At 41.0% G+C, this 19,976-nt stretch overlaps 1 protein-coding gene across 1 annotated transcript; it reads right to left on the reverse strand.

Annotated features, from left to right (window-relative positions):
• Positions 1 to 7,552: 7,552 nt before the first annotated feature.
• LOC134441980 (E3 ubiquitin-protein ligase TRIM7-like) lies at positions 7,553 to 19,967 on the reverse strand. Its single transcript, XM_063192354.1, has 9 exons — positions 19,512 to 19,967; positions 17,034 to 17,169; positions 16,539 to 16,634; positions 15,894 to 15,929; positions 15,085 to 15,207; positions 14,013 to 14,427; positions 10,417 to 11,032; positions 8,191 to 8,286; positions 7,553 to 7,819 (listed from the first exon to the last, which is right to left on the reverse strand). The coding sequence occupies exons 1-9, from the start codon at positions 19,965 to 19,967 to the stop codon at positions 7,553 to 7,555; spliced, it is 2,241 nt and encodes a 746-aa protein (XP_063048424.1).
• Positions 19,968 to 19,976: the final 9 nt, after the last annotated feature.

Here is a 19,976-nt window from a genome sequence, read left to right on the forward strand (position 1 = left end):
TATTCTGAGCTGCTAAACTGTGTAAAAAGTGACTTATTTATAGTGAATAATGTTGAGTTTAATAATGATGTTATTTTAACTCCTGCTCAAGTCCAGGAAGCAATGGTGAAGCTAAAAGAGAGTAAGGCATGCGGTCTGGACAATATTACAGCAGATCACATCAAGTATGCTAGCCAGAAATTATGTCCTCTGTTGGCTATGTGCTACACAGGTCTACTAGTACATAGAGTCTTACCTGACTCCATGCTGTCAGTTGTGCTGGTACCAGTAATAAAATTAGGAAAATAAATAGCTCAGACAACTATAGGCCAATAGCCCTGGCGAGTGTCCTATCTAAAATACTTGAGACAGTACTTCTGGATAGAATAAAGAAGTATGTCTGGACTACAGACAACCAGATTGGGTTTAAGGAAAAACTTGCCACAGACCTGTGTATATATGTTTTAAAGAAAATAGATATAATGTACAAAATACTTCAATGTTCATGTGTTTCAGTGATGCGTCCAAGGTGTTTGACCGCATCAATCATGAGAAATTATTTTTAAAACTGACCAAAAGTGGGGTCCCTGGGTTTTTAACTAGAATTCTGGTCTATTGGTTTTCACATCAGACAATGAGGGTGAGATGGAAGAATGTGACCTCTGCTCCATTCTTTGTCACCAATTTTGTCCGACAGGGAGAAATTGTATCTGCTTTTCTTTTTAATATGTACATGAATGATTTGTCTATGTACCTAAATAGGTGTGGGACCGGATGTAGGGCTGGTATATTTAACCAATATTTAATAATAATATAATATATAATAATATAAAATAATAAAATACAATAATAATTAACCACATAATGTATGCAGATGACTTTATTATACTTAGTCCATGTACTGCTGGTCTGCAACAGTTAATGGTATCTACAGTTATCTACAGGCAACGGCAGAAACTATGTGCAAGCGAATATGTTGTGCCGCAAATTTAGTATGTGCTCTGAGTTGGTCAAGATCTCACTCTTTAAAGTAGTGTTTCCCAACCTTTTTTGTGCCAAGGCACACTTTTTCCCTTGAAAAAAATCTCGCTGCACACCACCAACCAAAAATGATCAAATAATGAAACCAAATCGGTAACACTTTACAATAAGGTTACATGAGTAATGACGGAATAATGTCTGAAGTAATGACTGATTAATAGTGAATAAACATGTGATTCATGCATGCAGTAATGTCTACTCCATTAGTAATCAATACATAATGATGAATCACTTACTATGAAGTAAATGTGGTACATCAGGGGTTAATTAAGGGTCTGAGATCCAAATGTTAATAAATCATGTGTTAACATAGCGGAAAAAGATCATATATGAATCAGACCTTAGTTAAAGGTGCATGAGTAATAATGAAATTATTTGGTCAGTGATTCCGATTCATGGTCTGTATTATGGTGAAATAATAAATGATGTTTGCAGTTTAAAGTAAATGTGGTTCATCATTGATAAATTAATTGCAGGATTTTACTAATCCAGTATTACCACTGCGGATAAAAGGCATGCCATATCGATCCAGTGACAGTTATACCTGAATCAGTCCTCGGAAAGAGTGAGAGGGCACCCAAGAGGAAGGGGAGCTCGGAGAGGGACTGTGTGACCCTCCAGATCAGGGTTTGTTGGTTGTAGTGGCTTACGCGAGGCATGTGTCTCATGTTTGCAAACAGCCATCTCTGGAGACCTTTGTATATGAGGACATGGTTGCACGCCAAGACCCGGAACAGAATGTCAGAGGAACGAGGAGCAGGTCAAGCAAGACCCCTTTGTAACAACAACCCTAACATAATTTATTAATTATTTCACCATAAATACAGACCATGAATCAGAATCACTGACCAAATAATTTCATTATTAATCATGCACCGTTAACTAAGGTCTGATTCATATATGATCTGAAAGATATGGTATGATCTTTTTCCGCAATGTTAACTCATGATTTATTAACAGTTGGATCTCACACCCTTAATTAAGCCCTGATATACCACATTTACTTCATAGTGAGTCATTATTATTTCAATCATGAGTCACTCATCATTATGTATTGACTACTAATGGAGTAAACATTACTGCATGAATGAATCACATGTTTATTCACTATTAATCAGTCATTACTTCAGACATTATTCCGTCATAACTCACGTAACCTTATTGTAAAGTGTTACCCACAAAACTGTATTGTTTTAGTCATATTTTATATTTCCTCTTTCAAATAAAAAGTGCACTTAATGTTCACTTCTTAAGGAAGCTATAAACTTAAAAGTAGGCCTACAATTTACAAATTGTTATTCTGTTCAAAATCATTCTATTAGCAGGAATACATAAAATAATGCTTATTCTGACAGTAGCAACATTTGGGAAATATTTCACTGAAGATGCATATGTACAAATATCAATCTCTGTATATTTTACTCACTTAATCTTAATGTGAAACCTATGCGTGTTTCACCTTTGGCTAAGGCCCGCCCTAAAATGCTGTTCGACCACAATCACAGCGCTGCAAAATGACGAGGTCGGTCAGAAGAAGTCGGACAGTTTGACAGCGCTCCATGAACTCAAAGCGGAAATCTCATGTTTTCAAATGCAAGATATTACGGTCATATTATTATTAAAAACGGATTGGAAATTGTGCCTGGGGTGTTTGTGACAAAGGTGCAAGTTTCCCCGCGAGGTAACAGGAGGTAATCGCTTTCCCCTTTCCCTAAAACCGGGCTAATTATGCTTACCAGCAGTTGGATAGTCTGGCTTGAAGGGTCTCGGCATCCTCACACTCGACTAGAAAGCACGCGGACCAACAAACTACGTTGTGTGCTCAATCAAGCCACCACCTCACTCGTTTAACCCTATCCAGACCGGGGGGGGGGGGGGGGGGGGGGGGGGGGGGGGTTAAAGTGCCCGCACCAACTTTGATGTCGTATAACTCTTGAATGACTAAAGCTATGACTACGAAACTTTGTGACTTTTCCTAAAATGAAGTTGGCTACAATGTGATACCAAAAGATTAGGTCTATCATTTTTATTGTTGCCATGGCAACGGTTTTCTGACGGGTACACCTGCCCAAAAATCACTGATCTAAGTCTCATCATCATCACTTTTCATATTTGTTTACATTTTCATAGCTTCAGACACCCTTGTGAACATTTGAAGTGGTCTGATGCACATAATAACCAAAATTGATATGCATTACCCAAGTTAGATGGAAAATACATTACGGTGACATTTTGGGCAATAAAATCAGGAAATGATGTCATAATGACGTCATAATATCCAATAATGACACCAAACTGATGTCATTCATAGATCTTTGGCTGAAGATCATCCCCTCCAAGTTTGGTGGTCATACTCCATTCGGTTCCCAAGTTATGAGGGGGGGGGGGTCAAAAGAGCCCCCCCCCGGTCCCAGGTATGCCAAAAAAGCCCGGTCTGGATAGGGTTAACTTTTCAGTAAGGTTGTAAGCAAAACACAAATCTGATTTTGGTTTTCTGACCCAATTAATGAAGAAACAGCGCTAGCAAAGTTAACTATCAGTCACGTCTGGAGGATTGTTTTGACTGGCAGCTGATTGACGTTTTTTGTTAGGGCTACTGAAGATAGGCTACATCAATGCAATTTGCTACCTGCTGCCACCTAGTGATAAGGAATTATTTCATGCTTAGGACGCCAGTCAACAGCAGACACTAGGCTACTAGAAAATGACATGGGCATTATTTGCTGATAATAACGATGAATGAAAAAAATGAATGAAAAAAAATCCCCAATAATTTTCCACGGCACACCTGAAGATCTCTCAGGGCACACTAGTGTGCTGCGGCACAGTGGTTGTGAAACACTGCTTTAAAGCATACTGTACACCATTGTATACAGCACATTTGTGGTGCCACTACAAACAGGGCAGCATGAGGAAACTGGATTTAAGGCTGTACAGGCTGTTAGAGGTTCTCAGTAAGTCAGTAATGCCTTACTGCATGGTGACAGGCCCCTCTTACCATCTGCTCTTCTGACTGGGAGTTCAGGATCAGTATCTGTAGACACACACATTCAAGTTTCCGTAGTGACTGAGGCAAGATACTGTTCTGTTTTCCAGTGGTCCAATCAAAATGAAGCCCCCAAAAATTTCACTTTACCATGTGACCAGTGACCACTTTAATTTGCAAATACTTTATGCATAAACCCATGTGGTAACTGTGCCCAATGTAACAGTACACATAAGACCCGTACTTTTAAATATCCTAGGTCTGGTAAAAGTTACAATGTGAAGGGTTTTATTATGTAACACGAGGAATGTGGTTTATCTGTTAAGATGTCCCTGTGATAAGGTCTATGTAGTGAACACTACACGCAGCCTAAAGCAAAGGATCAGTGAACATAAAAGTTCGATTAGACATAGGGCTGCACAATTAATCGTAAATAATCGAAAATCGTGATAAACTTGTGAAATCGTAGTCGTGAATTTAATCGTGATTTCATCGTGGCAATAGTGACCTACCTTTGACAGCGTCCTTGAAGCCAGAACACACTGACAGGCTGGTGTTTCTGGACAGAAGTTTCATGCTATTGTCTTTACATAATTATTACAATTCATTTTATTTTGCTCATCCTGTATATAATTCTTCCTTAGTTATATTTCATCTTGTTATAATTTTCAAGAAAATCTGCGAAAAATCAATAATCGTGATTAATAATTGTGATGACGATTTTTACCAAAATAATCGTGATTATGATTTTTTCCATAATCGTGCAGCCCTAATTAGACGTGCTGATCTGAATTACCCTGTGGCCTGTCACTTTGTAGAGTGTTACCCTGTGGCCTGTCACTTTGTAGAGTGTTACCCTGTGGCCTGTCACTTTGTAGAGTATTACCCTGTGGCCTGTCACTTTGTAGAGTGTGCCCACCCTGTACGTGCTGATCTGAATTACCCTGTGGCCTGTCACTTTGTAGAGTGTGGCCTGTCACTTTGTAGAGTATTACCCTGTGGCCTGTCACTTTGTAGAGTGTGCCTGATCTGAATGACCCTGTGGCCTGCCACTTTGTGGAGTGTGCCCACCCTGTTTCTCCCCTGCGGTTTCAGGGAATTAAGCTAGTTGAATTCATACCATGGATGCTCTACACCTTAAAGGTCTAAATATAGGCTTTGACATGAGTGTCATGTTATGATTGGAATCCTACATTTTTATTTAGTCTAGTAACTGCAGTTTATGAAGTTTGCATTGCAGTGCATTATATTACATTACATTACATTACATTGCATTTGGCAGACGCTTTAAAACCAATGTTCACTGATGCACTGACGTCCCTGAAACACAATTGAGTGTGTGTGTGTGTGTGTGTGTGTGTGTGTGTGTGTGTGTGTGTGTGTGTGTGTGTGTGTGTGTGTGTGTGTGTGTGTGTGTGTGTGTGTGTGTGTTTATGTGTGTGTGAAGACTTACTTGTTGTGATCTGTGCTTTAGTTGCTGTTAAAGAAGAACACAGAGTGATTAGTAAGGCACAAATCTTAAATAACTGGTTGAAAAATATGCTTAACAATTCCATGTCTGACGAACCTGCTGCAGATATCTTGACTATTTCCTGCTTGAAGACTGACTCTATTTTCTCCACCAGCTGCATCTTCAACGCGGACACAGATTCCTTCAGGGGCTCAAAGAAGTGGCTTTGGCTGAAGGTCCTTCTGGTCTCATCACTGCATGAATCTCCATCAATGGACACCAATTTCTGCACAGTAATTCACAGTCACAGTTATTCATAGTCACATTTAAATGGTTTTGGTTTTTAAGTTGAATTATTGATTAATAAATTAATCGGTGACTAATTCTTATCACCATTAACATATTTGATTTAATGTCAAATTTAAATATATATCAGGGATTCTTGAGAGATGGGACAAAACGCGTTTTGAAAACCTGATTTTGAAAATGCAGAATATGTTGTTGATGGTTATATGTTCATGTAGATAAAGATGTGTAGTTATCAGGCATGTAAAAATACAGGCTCCAGGTGAAAAGGCATTTTTAACAAATTAACATGTTTACCTTCACACCTAGATTTTCATCACCTCCGTCAGACACAAGAAAAATACATAATTAAATTATTATAATAGTCCAGCAAGAATCTTTAGCTCTGATTTGTATTGTAATGATACTTAGTTACCTTGATGTACAATAATGTGTAATATATATATATTTTTTTTAATTTAAGACTGCTATTAACACAGAGAGTTCGAAAAATTGCCATTTTCAGACTTTATCTTTTATTTTGCAACCAAGAGGAAAACACTTAAAGTGGTTAAAATACATGGTGGTATAGATCTAATGACCCTTTATTTCCTAAACAAAAACAATGATAAAAGAATTAGCTTTTTCCCCAAAATATTACAAAAACACCTGAAAGAGCTGAGGAAAACCTTACGGAGTTGACAGAAAAACTGACAGAGTTGACAAACTGGTCTGATTTTTTAAGCTTATTTAGTGCAAAATGTTTTTTCACAGTTTATTTAGTAGTTTTGCTATATTCTTAAGCTTCTCTTTTTAAAAAGTTTATTTGTTTTGAATTAAACTTTAGTTTTAACTTTTTTGTCCATATATCGAAAAATAATGTAGTTCTATGCATTATACGCATATTAATATACATATAATATCCTAAAATAACTTTTCCTCCTGTTTCTACGTTTGAAAAGAATATCATATTAACATATTGAGCAGTTTTTGGTGAATTTGTCAACTCCATAAGATTTTGCATGTCAACGTAAGAGTTGACTCTTACGGAGTTGACAAAGCAACCTACTTTTCATAATAACACATGATTTTCTAACAGAAATAATCTGGTACATCAGCAGTCGCTTAAGGACTTGCCAATAAAGTTATTCTAAGCTTTTATTATACAAAATACTGAAATAACCCTTATTTTTATGCATTATGGTGTTGACACATTATGGTTGTGACATAGGTGGTCTTCCTAAAGATGCATTGATAAAATCAAATATTAAATGTGACCTTAACCAAACAGGAAGTAGTACCAGGCTGCTTAGAGTGTGAGCTGACCACAATAATGGTGGATTTTTTTGTATTCTTAAAAAATCTTATAGTGTTGACTAAAAGTCCGGACACATGTTCAATAGTTTAAAAAGTTGATAAAAAGCTTTATAAAACATTGTTCATACATGTAGTTTGATTAATTATCCAAAACACTTCATGACAGTAGCTATGATGTTTGTTATGTTTCATTTTAACCAATTATTATGGTATTGTCAAATTCTAAATCTTGCTTTCGGACATGGGGTTTTGAAGGTACTGATGACACACTGCAACGTGTAAAATAAAAAAAATAAAACTATATAAATATGAAATCACATTTTAGTGTACAAAACTTCTTCTTCTATCATTCCAGCTAATTTTGTTGCATTTTTTAATTACATTTTAAGCACAAACATGAGTTTTATCTCCCGGACATGTTTTGTCCCATCTCTCAAGAATCCCTGACACATATATATATATATATATACTGTATATATACAGTGTGTATTGGTTTATTTATTGTTAACTATCAAGATGATATCTACCTTAAGGAACTGGATAGGATCCTGTGTCAGTGCAAGCTGCTTCATCTCAGCATCTGTCTGCTTCAGTTCAGCAATCTCCTGCTCCAGTCGCTTCAGAAGTCCTTCAGCTCGACTCACCTCAGCCTTCTCCTGAGCTTTGATCAGCTCTGTCACCTCAAGGCACCTTTTCTCAATGGAGCGGATCATCTCAGTAAACATCCTCTCACTCTCCTTCACTGCTGTCTGTGCATCAGACTGAAACACACACACACACACACACACACACACGCACACACACACACACGCACACACAGAAACACACACACGCACACACAACACACACACACACACACACACACACACACACACACACACACACACACACACACACACACACACACACAGGTTGCCATAACTACATGTACTATCTCAATGCATAACCAGAAACCTGCTGCAAATTCTCTTCTCCTCTGATCAGCAATGTGATAGGACACACACACACACACACACACACACACACACACACACACACACACACACACACACACACACACACACACACACACACACACACACACACACACACGCACACACACACAGTGTCTTCTCCTCTGGTCAGTTCTCACCTTGAGAGTCTCCACAGCCTTCCTCAGCTCCTGTAGCTCCTTCTCCTTCAATTGGATTATCTGATGGCATCTCTTCTGACTCTGCCCCAACTCCTCCTGGACCATCAGGAATCAAACATCGGTATGTAACTTATTTATGTCTGTATGTTATTATTAAAAATAATAATATTTTATACATCTATGTAATTTGTTTTATCTATAGCTAACTATGGACAATCAGTATGAGGGTTAATGGATTAATATGAGTATGCTTAATGGGTTAATCTATAGCTAACTATTAGTGGGCTAATATATTTACAAAATTAGTGGGCTAAGTTATTTACACCTGACTGTGTTTGTGGATAAGTTCGTTTTCAGGCTACAGCTAGTCATTTCACAACTACGACTGTGAACAAGACACATTAACCATTTGTAACACATTTGATTTGAGAGAAACAGGTGCCACAAGCCGTGTGCCTATGCTGCCTTGCCAAAGAAGAACGCAGTAACTACGCTTCCTAGCAAACTGAGAAAAAAAGGCTTTGAAGTTTCCGTTGTGGCCAGACAACTATGTTGTAGGTAAAGTGCTGGTGACACTTCCATGAAAAAAAGTAAAAAGATAAAAACATTTATATGGCTTTTCACCACAAAAATATAGTTACTGGGTTCTTGCTGGTATTACCGTCTGGTCCTGAACCACCGCTTCCATGATAAGTGCAGTAACTACATGTCACTTACTGAGTTTTAGCTTGTAAGACCTCTCTTTTATATATATATATTATTATTTTATTTATTTTTTTGGGGCTTTTATGCCTTTTTTTGATAGGACAGTCTGAGATGGTAACAGGAAGCGAGTGGGGCAGAGAGACGGGGTGGGATCGGGAAATGACCCTGGCCGGACCCGAACTGGGGTCCCCGAGGGCATTCAAACCCCCAGCTTGTAAGACCTCTTACGTAAAACCGGCAGTAGCCTATTCCTATGAACTATGAACTATGAAATGTAGGGTTTTTGTAGTTACTGCATTTTCGACATGATTTTTCTCTCATATGGCACAGCGTTGGACTGCATTTTTTTACGCAAGACAAAGGAGGTAGGATATTATAAATCCCATTTCTTGTCTAAACTCAACTTCGACCAGATACGCAGTTCCTGCATAGAGCTTGAAAGTGACGTCACTTCCCCCGATTTCATGGGACCTCAACGGCGTTTTTAGCCGAAAATCGTTATCCAATGGCGCTATTAAAATTGTATTTTGATCCCCTTCGAGTTGTGCCACGAGTTGTGCCATATTTTTGTTTTTTTCGTATGAACCCCCACACTTTTTAGAAAGCTGTGTTTTTTCACATTTTTCATGCAGACGGCCTCAGAACAAAACAATGATACTTCTGCATGAATAATCTTTTCCTAGCCTCTTAAACAGTATATTTGTAGCCCAGGGCATATAATGACTGAGATCAGAAGATATTTACTCGCTACCATGTTGTTAGATGGTCAGCTTAGGTCCCGTGAAATGCGGAACTAAGGGGCGGGACTTTCAAGCTCTATTCTTGTTTGTTACAGCAGTATAGCAGCTGAAAGGGAGATTCTTTGTGCCGTTCTGGAATGGAAAACACCATCGCTGATTGGATAATTCGTCTAACACGCCTACCAAATAGTAGCAAACATGACCGAAAGTCTTTGGGAGAATGCCTTTCGACGTTGCAGCATTTGAGAATGAATGGCATGTGAAATTGTGTAATCTCATGCATCTCCCAGTTGGCAAAATATCTACTCCCCATCTACAACGTTTATGACGATGACCTACTGTATGAGGAAGTTTGTTTTTGTACAATACACCCACTCAAGCCTATGTGTAGCTTGGATGAACACTTGATGAACTCTTGGATGAACACATGATTACTAATAGGCCTAATGTCATTGCCACACAATACACAGACCAACATGTTTTGGAAAGGCGGGGCAAACAGGGTGTGTGTGTGTGCTCCAGTTTGTGAACATTCAGTGCCAAGAGCTCAAACCTGTTTTTCTACATTGGTCTGACATGCGCACAGACTACAGTAGTGTGCCGCCTGTCATTAGCTGGGATGAACTGAGACAATATAAACATTGCAAAACATGAAACGTGGTTATGGTGTTATCAGGTGTAGTAACAGGCTGATTTTCAGTGTTTCATACAGTAACAACTGTGTGGCAGATAGAAAATGAAGTCGTAAATATGTGTATGTGTAAGGCAATACACCCTTTACCTTTTTATGACTCCACTCTGTCGTAGCCGAGATTGTGTCGTGGCCTTTATGATAGTCCACCATACACAGATAGCAGATGCAGCTCTGGTCAGTGCGACAGAATATGTCAACAACCTTGTTATGACGAGGGCAGATCCACTCCTGTAGCTGGCCAGTGGCATCAATTACAGTGTGGTTTTTACTGTGAAGTTCATCATGGGTTTTTAAATGAGTTTCACAGTACGACTTCAGACACTCCAGACAGGACTTGACAGCTTTGAGTTTTCTCCCAGTGCAGATGTCACACTCCACTTCTCCAGGTCCAGCAGCAGCACATTCAGAAGATGCTGTTTGTATTCTGCTCTTCTTCTTTTGATCTGCGAGCTCAGCAAGTATAATGTTCTTGTTCAAAACAGGTCGTTGAGCAAAAGTCTGGCTGCATTCAGGGCAGCTGTAAACGCCCTTATCCCAGCAGTTCTCAATACAGCGTAAACAGTAGCTGTGCCCACAGGTAAGAGCCACCGGGTCATTCAGAAGATAAAAGCAAATAGGACACTCCAAAATGTCCATGTTACCGGCCCTGGCCTCAGCCATTTTCTCAAGTAGTCGAGGCGATCTGTGGCTACAGCCAAAGCTCCTTTGGAACAAGTGGAGTTAAGTTTCGTTTTCACCTAACGGCGCTCCAAACTTCCTGGTTGGAGTAGTAGAGTATTTATTCGTGGAGTACTGCTGCCATCTAGTGGCCATGTGTATACATGCAAGTTAATTGTGTGACGACAAGCAAGGGCAGGAGCGGCAGCTTGGATGCTGGCCTTCCTAAACTCTCTTCACCATTTCAGCCATCAGATTGGTTTTATGGAGGACAGGTCTGGAGTAAAAGGGGTGTTTGCACAGGGGACTGCTGTATTCTTCCTTCCCATCATCCTGATCCTAGCAGCCCTAGAATGTTCCCCTTACAAAAATTATTATAGAGGGAATTGTCATAGGATCCCTCCACAGCTCTTGGCAGACTAAACAAGTAAATAAGTCCTTCATCTGAAAAGACACTGACACCTTTTTGTAACACTTCCGAACACTAAATGCACACAAAAAAAGAAAAGGGAATGCTTCACTGGGTCCTGTATCCAATTAGTAAAAAAGGGTGCTCATCAAAAAAAAGCAAAAAAACTTGGGCGTCCAAACTTCCATGAAAAGATAAAAAAAACACTATTTGAGGCACTCCGTACTAAAGTTAAAAAGCCTTTATTAAACACGTGCCTACGCGTTTCGACTCAAATAGTGTTTTTTATCTTTTCACTAAATGCACACTCTGAGAAGTAGCAGCAGAGTGACAGCTGACTTCTTCAGAACACTAAGGAGGGGCCCAGGGAGGGTGGGGCTGGGGATTGGCCAATCAGAATCAACGATTTCTAACTTTGCGCGCAACAGGTTGTTAGAGTGGGGTGGGATAACATCTATGAAGGAGAACTTCCATGAAAACTAAATATTTAGTCACCACCCTGGACACTCAAAAGACAATTCATCATGTACAGGCCTGTGCAGGAACCAGAACCAGACAGACAGACAGACAGGCAGACAGACAGACAGACAGACAGGCAGGCAGGCAGGCAGGCAGGCAGGCAGGCAGACAGGCAGGCAGGCAGGTAGGTAGACAGACAGTCAGACAGATAGGTAGACAGACAGACAGGCAGACAGACAGAGGAATGGAAAAGCAACAGGCAGACAACACAGATGGGTGAAAATGCACTACATAGATGGATGGATGGAAGGATGGACAAACAGATACCGGAACGGAAAAAACAACAGGTGGATGGATGGATGGATGGATGGATGGATAGATGGATGGATGGATGGATGGATGGATGGATAGATGGGTGGACAGAGAGATGGATGGATGGGCAGAAAGATGAATAGACAACTGGCCCTCTGAATATGAACAGGCTCATTCAGGGGTGCTGCCAGAAATGTTGGGCCCCATGAAAGACTCAAATTTTGGACCCCCTTAAGGGGCCCTGTCAGTGCTTGGGCCCCCCTTAAGGGCCCCTGTCAGTGCTTGGGCCCTTAGAATCTGTACCACCCCCCCCCCCCCCCCCACACACACACTCCCCCAGCGGCCTCCATAGGCTCATCCCCATTGGACACCCAAGATGACATCCATCCAGTGCAGGCCTTCCTATCAGTTTACTGATGAACAGACATAATGATAGAGAGGCAGAGTGATGGAGGGACAGACAGGGGAGGAGAAGGGGAGAGAGAGAGAGAGAGAGAGAGAGAGAGAGAGAGAGAGAGAGAGAGAGAGAGAGAGAGAGAGAGAGAGAGAGAGAGAGAGAGGGAGGGAGGGGTATGTAGAGGCAGACAGGTGAAGGAGAGAGAGAGAGGGATGGGGAGAGGCAGAGAGAAGGAGCAGAAGGAGAGAGAGAGGTATGGAGAGACAGACAGAGGAAGGTGAAGGAGAGAGGAGAGAGGGATGTGCATGGGTTTAGGTGGAGAGAGGAGAGAGGGATGTGTATGGGTTTAGGTGGAGAGAGGAGAGAGGGATGTGTATGGGTTTAGGTGGGGTGTGTGTGCTAGGATGTGTGCACTGTATGCTGTGTGTGTCCCAAGGCTTCACTGTCCTATCTCAATATATATATATTTTTTAAACTGTACACAGTTCCTAAATATTGGATAAGCATTCATTTTATTATGCACATGGATCAATACACAATAGTTACACACACACACACACACACACACACACACACACACACACACACACACACACACACACACACACACACACACACACACACACACACACACACACACACACACACACACACACACACACACACACACACACACACGAGTCTTCACTGTCCTATCTCAATACAGGCGCAAAAGGACTTAAAATAGCCTACATGTACTATTAAAAAAACACTGAGCACAGTTCTTAATGTTTGGTGAGCAATATTTTTTTATTATGCACATGTACATCAATCAATGTATTGTATCATTTACAAAAGTAACACGCACGCACGCACGCACGCACACACAAATACACACACACACAAATACACACACACACACACACACACACACACACACACACACACACACACACACACACACACACACACACACACACACACACACAGACACACACAGAAATAAAACCCTGTATCCTGTCTTCTCCTTTGCGTTATGCTTTTGTAAAAGCCTCATCATCAACATTTTATATTGCCTATTTTAGTTTTGTACATCGTCAAGAAAGCAGCGAAATTACCATCACTGCCATTATATCAAAATACAACTAACTGTTCTTTGATCCTTTTATCTGTTTGGCTGATGTGTGTAAATTTATCCATGATCTTGCACCACCAGCTCTTCAAAGATAAAACAATGTAATGGGCATTTACCTGTTGGAGCCTCACAACAGTGAGCACTGGAGCAGCATTTACTTATATGGGCCTCACAACAGCTTTACTGAGGATGCTGGGAATGATGAGGGCGAACAATATAATCTAAACCCAGGGTAGAGAGGGTGTTTGAATGTGGTGTTGACTCGCTGCATGAGGGTCATTGTGTCTTCCCTGATGCTGTAGAAGGCCAGAGTTCCTGCCATGTGATCCACATACACTCCTATTCTGGAGCTGGCCGCTACATTAAGTCTTTTCTGTCCATTATTGTGCCAGAGAAAGGGTCCAGAGCCCACATCCAGACTCCAGGACTTCCTATTGCTTCCAAACCCACACTCATGACCATCTCCTTTCCTGCTGATGCTTTTGTAGGACACTGCTATACCAACCCACCCACTCCACTCGACCTCCCAGTAGCAGCGTGCATAGTCTGCATACACACCCTCTCTACACAGCACCTGATACCATTGGCCGTCAAATCTGTCTGGATGATCAGGGGGCGCCTGTTCCTCAGGTCTCGGCTGCAGCCCCCTCCCCCCACCAGGCCACCAGGCCCCCAGCACCACCCTGCTCCCCTCAGACAGACGAAGACAAGAGTGGGCTGTGTTGGGGTCCAGAGTGAAGTAGCAGGAATCTGATGGAGGAGAAGACAGGACACAAACAGGTTTTCATTTCTCTCTCCCTCTCTCTTTCTCTCTCTCTCTCTCTCTCTCTCTCTCTCTCTCTCTCTCTCTCTCTCTCTCTCTCTCTCTCTCTCTCTCTCTCTCTCTCTCTCTCTCTCTCTCTCTCTCTCTGTCTATCTATGTGTGCGTGTGAGAGAGAGAGAGGGGGGGGGGGGTGTCTGTGTCTGGGTGTGTGTGTATTCACAAGTGTGAAGTGGGAGTGTGCGTGTGTGTGTGTGTGTGTGTGTGTGTGTGTGTGTGTGTGTGTGTGTTGTGTGTGTGTGTGTGTGTGTGTGTGTGTGTGTGTGTGTGTGTGTGTGTGTGTGTGTGTGTGTGTGTGTGTGTGTGTGTGTACTACAGTATACGGTTAAGAGACAGGAGTCTGTTGTTACACGGACAGGAGGAGAAAGGCTAATTGACACAGACGTGTGTGTGTGTATGTGAGAGTTTGTGTGTGTGTGTGTGTGTGTGTTTGTGTGTGTGTGTGTGTGTGTGTGTGTGTGTGTGTGTGTGTGTGTGTGTGTGTGTGTGTGTGTGTGAAAGAGAGAGAAAGAGAGAGAGAGAGAGAGAGAGAGCATGTGATAGAGAAAGAGAGTGTATGCGTGCATGTGTGCCTCAACTCAACTCACACTTTAAGAAGTCCTCTCTAGTCACTGTTTCGAGTCCTCCAGGGTCCTCTCTAGTCACTGGTTCGAGTCCTCCAGGGTCCTCTCTAGTCACTGGTTCGAGTCCTCCAGGGTCCTCTCTAGTCACTGGTTCAGGTCCAGGGTGAGTGATCATATGACAAAGTGACACCACACAAGCCCACACACACACATACACAGACACACACAGCATCGTCCTCATCACAGTCCACCACCGCATCCACATCGTTGGGGCAGCATCTCCTGTGAAACAGACATGTGGCTCAGAGACGTGATCCCACTATTCTGTGTTCCTATGATTTGTTTTGGTAGGAAAGGTCACTGCTCTGGCTCCCAGTATGCTTCAAAACATTTAAAAGTTCTGATTATTATTATTATTATTTAGAGCTAGGACTCGATATCACAGAAAACAATTCCGTGTCCAGGAGCACAGAGTTTTGGCAAAATCCGTGCTCCTGGACACGGATTTCCTGTCCTTAACATCCGTGTCCAGGAGCACAGAGTTTTGGCAAAATCTGTGCTCCTGGACACGGATTTCCTGTCATCCGTGTCCAGGAGCACGGAATTCTGGAGATCATGTTGGTTGGGAGCCACCGCCTCGCCATTAACTTTGTGTAACTGGTCACTTCATTGGTCGTTATCCCTTACCCATATAGCATGTGTTGATGGTAGTTTTGGTGTGTGTGTGTGTGTGTGTGTGTGTGTGTGTGTGTGTGTGTGTGTGTGTGTGTGTGTGTGTGTGTGTGTGTGTGTGTGTGTGTGTGTGTGTGTGTGTGTGTGTGTGTGTTCCTTACTGTCTTCTCTTCTGACTGGAGGTTCAGGATCAGTATCTGCAGACCAACACATGCAGAGAAAAACATTCATCTCACATCCAGTAACTTGGAAAAACTGCTGACTTTCCAGCCATGATCACAGCTCTGTGTCATTTATAGCGGTGCTCAGGCCTGGAATTTCTTCATTTTAGGGGCAAGGCCACTTGAGAGGGCATCAAGGCCACTGTGGCCTTATGACAGATATTTTTTCAAGGGCACAAGGCCAAAGTGGGAGGGCATGAGGGCCATGGCTTTCATTGTTGACTAGTTTCAAAAGGAGCATTTTTTGTCCAGTAGGGCAAAGGGGCGAGTGCTTTAGCACCACCTTGTCCCTATCTCTGCACGCCTATGTGGGTGTTGCAGGTGACTAGTCAACAATGAAAAGTCATGTCGACAAAAATCCATAGTCAACATCATCAACTAATTGTTGCAGTCCTAGACAATATTCATTTAGATCTACTCTATCTGTGATCTGTGTCTTTTCGTTCACAAATACTAGACTACCTGTCCATGTATCTCTCTCTCTCACTCTCTCACTCTCTCTCTCTCTCTCTCTCTCTCTCTCTCTCTCTCTCTCTCTCTCTCTCTCTCTCTCTCTCTCTCTCTCTCTCTCTCTGTCCAACTCACCCTGTAAGAAGTCTTCTCTGGCCACTGGTTCAGCAGTAGGAGCCTGGTCATCGGTCTTGTCACTCTCCATGTCTGGGGAGATTTGCTCATTAGTTGCTGTTTTGAGATAAAGAACAACGGTAACACTTTATTTTAGGGATACATCTATTAGCACTAATACATACAATGTTAATGCCTGCATAAGTAACTTGTAAGGCATGTACTAAGCAAATGCTAAGGCCTACTAGGTCCTTACTAAGGTTACATTGGTAATAAATCCCTTATTGTGCATGAACAAGACATTTGCGAATACATGCATAACAAATGTTTGATTTTGCTTTGTACATGCCTTCCAAGTTACTTATACAGGAACATTGTATGTATTAGTGCTAATAGATGTATCCCTAAAATAAAGTATTACCCGAACAACATACGGTAGAACATTGTGAAATACACAACTGATGAATAACTTATTGAGTGTGATTCTGAGTAGTAGCATTTGAATGTTTGACCAACCTGCTGCAGATATAGTGACTATCTCCTGCCTGGAGATGAAATCAGGTTCTTCCTCCAGGGGCTCAGAGAAGTGGCTTTGGTTGAATACCGATTGGGCCACATCACTGCATGGATCACCAGCCATGGGCACCATGTTCTGCACAGACACCATTGGTAGAAAACTTGGAATTCAGAGTTTTATTACAAAGAACACAGTATTAAGGGGGTTGTAGGGGAGGGATGGCGAGGAGGCTGTGGATTGAAGGTGTGTGAATGTGAGTGAATGAATGTTTTGTGCTGTAACGTATTGTCTTGTATTGTTTGAATTGTCCAGATTTAAGGGGACACTATTGAAAATGAGATGTCACATCTCAAGAGGCACTCTCTGTAAATAAATAAATAAATAAATAAATAAATAAATAAATACATAAATAAATAAATAAATAAATATTAACTGATGAGTCAAAAGGGAAAGTAAACAGAAGAAACAACACAGGTAACGCATATGATTAATAAAATGTAGATCTGTGCACTGTGTAGATTTTATGTGTGTTTTTCAGTCACAGTCTAACTACCTCATTAGTTGCAATGGAGTAAATTGTGTATCAACTACTGAATTCAATATCATATACTTGTGTTGCACTTAAACCATGAATTGACTTTTACCTTTGACACCTCTGTTTATGGGATAATTAAATGTGTTGTCCGCAGGTGACAATGTAGAAAATATTCCCAGACAGGATGAACACCATGGATTTTGGTTCACCCTTAACCCCTTAGCGCAGCACCTATGTTATAACCTTACTGTCACCAAAATTGTAATGTCTATGTCTTAATCTGTTACTTAAAGGGACACTGTGTGAGATTTTTAGTTGTTTATTTCCAGAATTCATGCTGCCCATTCACTAATGTTACCTTTTTCATGAATACTTACCACCACCATCAAATTCATTATGACTGGAAAAAAAAAAATCACTTTTCATACATGAAAAGGGGGGTCTTCTCCATGGTCCGCCATTTGGAATTTTTCAGTACTTTTTCAAGTACTGTATTTCAACTAACTGTAAACATCTATGCAAATGTGGCATATATGGTTATATTCTGAACAGCCTAACAAAAAAGAATTTGACAGTTAAGTGAATATAATGCAAACACGTTTTATTTAAATTGAGTGTAATCACAACTGTACAAAAAACTTTTTTTAGAGGTCTGCAATCAGTGCAAGAAAACATACTGTAGATATATCTAGCCAAGACTTTTGAAGTGTGTACCTTGTAAACAAAAGTAAAAAAGAGCATTTAGAAATGTTTTGTTGTTTCCTTACAAAGTGTGAAGAAGTAATTGTAAGTCAGGCCAGTTTCTCTGTTAGTTGAATACTACCGTAATTAGATGGACATGTAACACCTATGATGGCCCCACCCCTTTGTCACTTTCCATGTGATAATTGTTATTATATATTTGAAAACTAGAAGTTTCAAGGTTTTTAATGGTGTCACTTATATATTTGAATGATACAAACTCACAGAGTTACAGATGTGTTTTGGACACATTTCACCGGTGACCCCATAGACCTCAGGTTGTTAAATGTGCACTGTGTAATATTTTTGTAGTTTATTTCCAGAATTCATGCCGTCCTGACCATTGACAAATGCTACTTTTTAATGAGTATTTACCATCACCATCACATTTTAAGTATTCATTATGACTGGGAAAAGGGGGATCTTCTCCATGGTCCGCCATTTTGAATTTCCAGAAATAGCCATTTTTAGCTTCAAAAATGACTGTACTTGGGCCATGCTAGAAAATTGTAGTTTATTACTTAGTAAACTTTCATGAATATATCAAATTTAGCAATAGGCAACACATTTTCGATGAGCAACATAGTTGCAGTACCTTTTTTTATCATTTCCTGCAGTGTCCCTTTAAGAATTGAGTAAGACTGAACTTAATTCCAATTTGGTAAGACGCAGTCAGAACCGGTCAACATCTGTCACAGCCTGGGGAGGTGTGCGAAAGAACAGACAACTCTGACACATTTTAAATGTTAAAGGAAAAAAATAAATTAATGGTGCTACAATTAAACAGGTCATTAAATAAGATCCAATTGAGCTCTGAACTCGTAAATGACGTGGCGCTTTATTGTCGTTCAGAGGCTGCACTGAAGTTGGCGTGTTAATGTTTTACAGAATGATAGACATTGGACCATTTGTCTAAGAAACTCACTATACCTCTACTATAAGGAAAAAGTCCCTCCATATTAAACATGGTACTCATTACTTTGTACATTATTTAGTAAAGCTGAGCATAGAAAAAATAAACAATTAAAAATTACGTCCCCAAGTTACGTGTAAGGCCCCAGCTTACCTTTTTATGACTCCACTCTGCCGTAGCCGTGATTGTGTCGTGGCCTTTATGATCGTCCATCGTGCACAGATAACAGATGCAACTCTGGTCGGTGCGGCAGAATATCTCAAAAAGCTGCTTATGACGACGGCAGACTTTCTCGTGTAGCTGGCCTGTGGCATCGATTTTGGTGTGATTTACGCCTATAAGTTCATTGTGAGCTTTAAGGTGAGAGTAGCAGAACGACATCACACAATCTAGGCAGGACTTGACAGCTTTTAGTTCTCTCCTGGACAGAATGCAGATGTCACACGCCACATCTCCAGGTTCAGCATAACAGTGAGCAGCAGCAGCAGCTTGGATTTTGGTCTTCCCGAACTTCTTCACCATTTCAGCCATCAGACTGTTTTTGTGGAGAACAGGCCTGGAGTCGAAGGTGTGCTTACACAGGGGGCAGCTGTATTCTCCTTTCACGTCCTTCTGATCCCAGCAGCTCTCAATGCACCCCGCACAACAAATATGTCCACATGGAATAGTCACTGGGTCCCACAACAGCTCAAAACAGACAGAACAAGAGAAGGAGTCCTGCTCCTGAGAAGACACTGACGCCATTTTGTATAG

This window comes from Engraulis encrasicolus, unplaced genomic scaffold, assembly GCF_034702125.1.
Source record: "Engraulis encrasicolus isolate BLACKSEA-1 unplaced genomic scaffold, IST_EnEncr_1.0 scaffold_104_np1212, whole genome shotgun sequence".
Lineage (NCBI taxonomy): Eukaryota > Metazoa > Chordata > Actinopteri > Clupeiformes > Engraulidae > Engraulis > Engraulis encrasicolus.

Coding starts and splice junctions, on each gene's coding strand:
- LOC134441980 (XM_063192354.1), bottom strand. CDS start 19,967: ATGGCGTCAGTGTCTTCTCAGGAGCAGGACTCCTTCTCTTGTTCTGTC. Junction 15,208..15,893: donor TCCAGTCAGAAGAGAAGACA/GTAAGGAACACA, acceptor GACCTGAACCAG/TGACTAGAGAGGACCCTGGA. Junction 14,428..15,084: donor TAGAGAGGACTTCTTAAAGT/GTGAGTTGAGTT, acceptor CTCCTCCATCAG/ATTCCTGCTACTTCACTCTG.